Source organism: Palaemon carinicauda, chromosome 13, assembly GCF_036898095.1.
Source record: "Palaemon carinicauda isolate YSFRI2023 chromosome 13, ASM3689809v2, whole genome shotgun sequence".
Lineage (NCBI taxonomy): Eukaryota > Metazoa > Arthropoda > Malacostraca > Decapoda > Palaemonidae > Palaemon > Palaemon carinicauda.
In genome coordinates this window covers 3,057,352-3,064,851 of record NC_090737.1, presented here as the reverse complement: position 1 = coordinate 3,064,851, position 7,500 = coordinate 3,057,352, and the positions used below count along the sequence as shown (strand labels likewise).

At 30.8% G+C, this 7,500-nt stretch overlaps 1 protein-coding gene and 1 pseudogene across 1 annotated transcript in view; both read left to right on the top strand.

Moving 5' to 3' along the window:
• Positions 1 to 3,567, top strand: part of LOC137652129 (uncharacterized) — a 7,588-nt gene extending 4,021 nt beyond the window's left edge. The window contains exons 5-7 of the mRNA XM_068385330.1: positions 352 to 432; positions 2,373 to 2,433; positions 3,429 to 3,567. Coding sequence (XP_068241431.1) covers positions 352 to 432; positions 2,373 to 2,412 — 121 coding nt within the window. The 3' untranslated portion in view covers positions 2,413 to 2,433; positions 3,429 to 3,567. The remainder of the gene's footprint in view (positions 1 to 351; positions 433 to 2,372; positions 2,434 to 3,428) is intronic.
• The window catches only part of LOC137652130 (nephrin-like), a 448,675-nt pseudogene that overhangs the window by 429,933 nt on the left and 11,242 nt on the right, over positions 1 to 7,500 (top strand).

Sequence of the window (7,500 nt, the reverse complement as noted above, 5' to 3'; positions counted from 1 at the left end):
CTCTCTCTCTCTCTCTCCTCTCTCTCTCAGTAGATAGATGGATAGATTTATAGATTTTGCTTTTCGATTCAAATGTATAACTATTCTCTCTCTCTCTCTCTCTCTCTCTCTCTCTCCTCTCATTACAGGTAATTTTGAGGTTTTTATGTATTTTTCTTATTTTGTCAACTATATTTTAAATTCTCTCTCTCTCTCTCTCTCTCTCTCTCTCTCTCTCTCTCTCTCTCTCATTAGAAAGAATCTTGAAAATTCCTGTTATATACGTAACTTCATCATTTATAAAAAAAAAAAGAATCTTCGAAGCCTTACATTAAAAAAAAAAGAAAAAAATCTTTTTGTATCAATTTCAAGGTCAGTCCTTGAGGTGAGAGCTCTGATTGAAGATAACGGTCGGGTCTTCACCTGTGATGCCAATAACGGTCAATGTCTTACGTAAGTATATAAAAATTTTTTTTACATATATTTTGTTGATTAATTTTTATGATTAAATTCCAGGTGACAAGGGACTAATTATTTGATCTTATTTTCACTATGTTTTTCTATATATTTTTTCAATTAATTTTTGTGATTAAATACCAAATTCCAAGTGACTAACTAATTCATCTAATTTTCACTATGTTTTACGATATATTTTGTCAATCAATTTTTATGATTAAATTCCAAATGACACGTGACTAACTAATTGATCTAATTTCAACTATATTCTTGAAAAGTTAGGAAGTATCATTCATTAGTTAAAGACTATCTTTTTTATTAATAAATTAATAGGTTTATTATATTTTTTTTTATTTTGACAGTTAATTTTTATGATTAAATTACAAATGATTACTGACTAATTGATCTAATTTTGACTATATTCTTTAAAAGATGGGAAATATAATTCATAAGTTGAAAACTATCATCTTTATTATTATATTATTAGGTATATCATATTATCTATTTTTCATTAATTTCATATTCTGAATACACAAAGACATTGAATACTTGGAAAATAGATTTTTGAACTGTTCGTACAAAGATGATTCATCCATTGAATAAATTTAATCATATCAATATTTCTTGATTTTCTTCATCGAAGTTTTTAAATAATTCATTGCTATAAAAATATTTAGCTAATGTAGAAAATTATAATACAATGATTGACTTCTTTCATATCTTAGTATGCTAGAAAGAATTGTCATAATAATAGAAAAAATGCAATACACTTTCTTTGGATTTACGCATACCTAGAAAATATTTAGTTAATGATACAAAAACGAAATGGTCTTTGCATTAAAGTAAACTTGAGATTTTTCTCACCATTATTCCTACATTAAGGGGTCGGTTGTCTTATACGTATTCTCTAATTCCTTCCATCAAAAGTAACCCCTTCCACGAAACCTCTTCTCTCCAGATCACTCTTCGCCTTATCTCTCCATCTAATCCTCTACCTCTTTCTCGATCTTCCATCTTATCAGGTTCCTCCCAAGCTCTCCTCACTCCCTCCCCACCATCCATTCTCAACACGTGTCCATACCATCTTAGTCATGACACTCTTTCAACCTCTGTAATCTTTACTACGCCTGCTATTCTTCTCATTTCATCATTTTCCAATCTTTCAAGCAATGATATTCCCATGATCCAACTCAGCCTCCTATCCAAGGCACATCCTTTTCCACTGAACATCTCTCCTGATCAGTGCTTCACCTTATCTAGCCATCTAATTCTATGATGTCATAAGTGTAACATCACTGTACCCCTATTGTAACTCTGTATATGACTTTTGCTGAAATAAAGATTATTATTATTATTATTATCATTATTATTATTATTATTATTATTATTATTATTATTATTATTATTATTATTATTATTATTATTATTGTCGTTGTTCCATTACAGATATGAAAGTCACAACTATATTATTATTATTATTATTATTATTATTATTATTATTATTATTATTATTATTATCATGTTGTTGTTATTGGTGTTTTTGTTTTTTTCATTACAGGTATGAAGGTCACAAACTATATTATTATTATTATTATTATTATTATTATTATTATTATTATTATTATTATTATTATTATTATTATCATGTCTCACAAGAATATAAAATTAAATACTCGGCTGAATCCCTCGTCAGGCTAGAAGGAGCGAAGAGACGAAGGGTACCCATTGGTTCATTGGTTTGATGTGGGCTACCCCTCAAAATTTGGGGAAACTTTTTGGTAAATAGATAGATTATTATTATTATCATAGAATAACATGGTCTCTTTTTAATTTCTATTAAACTTTATTTATTTAACTGCCATATTTGTTTGATTACTACCCACGCCTCCTTCCAAACGGTCCGATTTGGGTGACTGTTCCAACGTGAACAATTGAAGTTCAAGAGAAGGACGATTTGATTCTGACAGCCAAGGCTGAGGCTAATCCACCTCCTGTTAGGTAAGTTTTTTTTTTTTTTTTTTTTTACATATTCTATGCTACTAGTTACATTCTCTCTCTCTCTCTCTCTCTCTCTCTCTCTCTCTCTCTCTCTCTCTGATATATTTTTAGATCTTATTTGTTTAATGATTGTAGATTTGAGTTAATTCATTTTATTGTTAATTCTGAAGAGATATTTCTTTTAGCACTCTTTTCGGAATTGAATTAAAAAACTTATATATGTAGATACAAAGATTACTACTACTACTACTACTACTACTACTACTACTTCTACTACTACTACTACTACTAATAATAATAATAATAATAATAATAATAATAATAATAAAAATAATAATAATAATGATAATAATAATAATAATGATAATAATGATAATAATAATAATAATGATATAATAATAATAATGATACTAGTACTACTACTACTACTAATAATAATAATGATAATAATAATAATGATAATTATAATAACAATATTAATAATAATAATAATAATAATAATGATAATTAAAAGGATAATAATAATGATAATAATAACAATAATGGTGATATTAATTAATGATGAAAAATGTAAAAAAATCAAAAGTGTATTGTAAGTAATTACTCCTCAAGCAGTAATGAGTGGCACTACACGATCATTAAGAAAGTAAATGATCCTTGAATGATGTCAAACTTATATTTTAATGAGCTAGAAAAAATTATAGATGATTTTAGAAAAATTATTATTATTATTATTATTATTATTATTATTATTATTATTATTATTATTGTTGTTGTTGTTATTATTATTATTATTATTATTATTATTATTATTATTATTATATTTGTTGTTATTATTATTATTATTATTATTATTATTATTATTATTATTATTATTATTATTGTTGTTATCATTATTACTTACATTATTATTATTATTATTATTATTATTATTATTATTATTATTATTATTATTATTATTATTATTATTATCATCATCATCATCTCTCCTCCAGCTACACCTGGTGGCGAGGCCCGCTGAAGATGGAAAGCCTTAGTTCCTCCGACGGGGAAAATGACGAAGGGCGTCTTGAGATAAAGCGTATCCACCGTCAGGAGGCTGGAGCTTACTCGGTCTCAGCCTCAAGCCCGAGGGGAAGAGTCAACGCTTCGTTTATCATTAATATTTTGTGTGAGTCAATGAGAGAGAGAGAGAGAGAGAGAAGAGAGAGAGAGAGAGAGAGAGAGAGATTATTTGCAATTTATTTGGCTGAAATCTTTGTCTATAAATTCACTATTTATAGTTCATGAAAGATTTATCTTGAACTAAATTTGGGATTTTTAATTAAACTTTTTATTGTAGCCTATATTAGACTTTCAATTTTGAAATATATATGGATTTTTTTTTCAGGTGAAATGTTCAATTTCAAATTAGATTTCTTATCCAATTAAGTTTTCAATTTCAAATGAAATTAATTTTTGATGAAATTTCTAATATTGAAGTAATTTTTATATATAAAATTAAATTTTTGATACATACATATCTGTTTCACTGTTAGTAAATTATATACCGTTTCCTGAATTTCAGTTTTTTTTAAATGGGCTCTAGGAAAATTAATTAGATTAATTACTCTTTACTGTCCCTTTCTACTCTACATCAGATGGACCAGAGAGAGTTCTTGCATCGAAGAGAGTCACAGTGGACGAAGATGGTTCTACCTCAGTCCTCTGTTTGGCAGTTGGTAACCCTGCTCCCAATGTTACCTGGTTCAAACGGGATGAGTACAGGTAAATCTGTCATTTTTTTCATGGTGGGGCTTAACTGCGTGTATACATTAATATGTATGTGTGTCTGTGTATATACACGTATATAAATTCATTATATATATTATATATATATATACATAAATATATATATATATATATATATGTATATATATATGTGTGTATATATATATATATAATATATGTGTGTGTATATATATATATACACTGTGTATATATATATACTTATATATATACACTGTATATATATATATATATATACACTTATACTTATATAGATTATATATATATATATATATATATTTATATGTATACAGGTATATATACATATACTTATATGGATATATATATATATATATATATGTATACAGGTATATATACATATACTTATATGGATATATATATATATATATATATATGCATATATATATATATATATATATGTTGGTGTCTGTGTCTGTGTGTAAACAGTAAAAACTTATATGCAAATGTTTATTTTTATGAATTCACTCCTATATTACACACGATATGTAATCACAATCATTCCATCTCCATATATTTCCAGTGTCGCCTGTAATCAGACATTTCCCCTCTCTTCATTTCAATGTTAGCAATGGCCGTGAAGTCCTGACGTGGGGCATAAACGAGGCCAGACTGCCCATACAAGACGCTTCCAGAGCTGACACTGGATTCTACTTCTGCCTGGCCTACAATGTGGTAGCTACTTCTAACCCTATCAAGACGGCTGTTGTTGTTACACGTAAGTATTAAGCCGTGAGTCTCTCTCTCTCTCTCTCTCTCTCTCTCTCTCCTGCGAAGTCAAGATGCCAGAGAACTTCAAATCATTCCTTCTCTCTCTCTCTCTCTCTCTCTCTCTCTCTCTCTCTCTCTCTCTACGTCTTTCAGTGTCAAATACGTAATTCATTTTAATTTACGTTATACAGAAAATGAAAGTTGAAATAATCTATTTTTTTCTAAGATACGATTCATCAGATTTATGACAAAATGTATCATTAATATCTACTTTATCCTGCTTATCATCATCATAATCATCATTCATTTATCCTCATCATCATCATCATCTTCAAAGTTTCTTAAACTTTTTCATTATCTTTGCACACATTGACTTTCAGAATGATACTTTATCTGTGTTATTTTCTACCTATCATTCCGTTTTAATTTCATAATTATTTTTTTGTTTCTGTATAACCGTAGAGAAATATTTTCACATTTTTAGATAAATTTGACAGCAATATCACCATAGATATTGCTTTTTAGTGATCACACATTTTTGAAAGGTAATTAGTAATCCCTTTAAGCACTACCAAGAATGAAGCAAATTTTAGGATTCCACCAATTTTAAAATGCATATATACATACATACATACATACGTACATACACACCCACACACACACACACACACACACACACATATATATATATATATATATATATATCCATATAGGTAGTAGGTTGGCCAGGGCACCAGCCGCCCGTTGAGATACTACCACTAGAGAGGTATTGGATCCTTTGACTGGCCAGACAGTATTGCATTGGACCCCTCTCTCCAGTCACGGCTTATTTTTTCTTTGCCTACACTTACACGGAATAGTCTGGCCTATTCTTTACATATTCTCGTCTTTCCTCATACATCTGACAACAATGAGATACTTAACACTTCTTCACCAAGGGGTTAATTTACTGCACTGCAATTTGTTCAGTGTACTTTCCTCTTGGTAAGGGTAGAAGAGACTCTTTAGCTATGGTAAGCAGCTCTTCTAGGAGATGGATACTCCAAAATTAAACCATTGTCCTCTAGTCTTGGGTAGTGCCATAGCCTCTGTACCATGGTCTTCCACTGTCTTGGGTTAGAGTTCTCTTGCTTGAGGGTACACTCGGGCACACTATTCTATCTTATTTTTTTTTTCTTCCTCTTGTTTTTTTGAAATGGTGTGTTGGGCAGGCTTAATAGAAGGGCCATGGATGCCTGGTGGTTTATCAAGAGGTTGTCTTTTCCTTTTTCTGATTTTTTCTTCTCAAAACCATCCTTACTGTCCTCCCTTCAGTTGAAGTGGCTATCCTGGAGGGTATTTAGCCTTGCATGGTGTATCGGCTCCTCCATGTTGACCAGTTTTTCCGACGTTTTACTATAGTCTATGGATATCATCAATCACTTTTATTATTATTCTGTACATATTGTTTTTGTTTTAATTCTTGTTAATCTAGTTTTTAAGTATGATGTCTCTTTTTTATTTCTATTAATTCTTATGCTGTCTGGAGACATTGAGCAAAATCCGGGACCAGTACGTCCTAGATTTCGTCAATGTCGTCTTCTGTATTGCAATATTCGTGGTCTTCATGCAAATATCCAAGACCTTACAGTTGCGTCCAGACAGTATGATATTCTTTTGTGCTCAGAAACTTTGGTTTCTAATATGAGGCACTCATCTGAGCTCCTTATAACTGGTTTTAAGAAGCCAATAATGCTGAAACGTGATTCCATTCCTAGGGCCAGGGGAATGGCGGTGTATATTAGGACCGAGTACCCTGCTTCTCATAAGTCCTGCTATCAATGTGGATGTCATGAGATTCAGGTAATAAAAGTTTGTGGCAGGCATAACAACTTTTATTTGTGTTCAATCTACCGGAATCCAGACATGGATGATTCTATCTTTGATTGTCTTCTTACCATTATGGCTAAGATACAAGAAGATGATAGAAAGGCTTCGTTTGTCTTTGTTGGTGATTTTAATGCTCACCATAGGGAGTGGTTGAGTTCTATCTCTCCTACCGATCGCCATGGCTTAAGAGCTTTAGACTTTGCCTCAGAATCAGGCTGTGAGCAAATCATAAATGAAGCTACTCACAGGTCTGGTAATTGCTTGGACCTCGTATACACTGACTCCCCTGGCGTTATAACTAGTAAGGTTGGTTCTCCAGTCGGGACTTCTGATCATGCCTTGATTTCATTATTAGTGAAGACTGAGCAGCCTGTCCCTGATATATCATATTCTTGTAAAATTTATATGAAATCCCAAGCAGACTGGAATGGGATTTTGCATGATCTTTTGTGCTTGAATTGGTCACAATTATATAATAGTGTAGATCCTGTTGTCCCCTTGAATGAGAATCTAGTCAACATAATTGATAGGCGTATCCCTTCTCGTGTGCTAAGGTACCGAATGAAGGACAAACCGTGGTTCAATGATGATTGTAGACGTGCTTATTTGGAGAAGCAGGAGGCCTATCACCTTTGGAAGGGTAACAGATCAGATATGACCTGGAACAACTATACTCAGCTT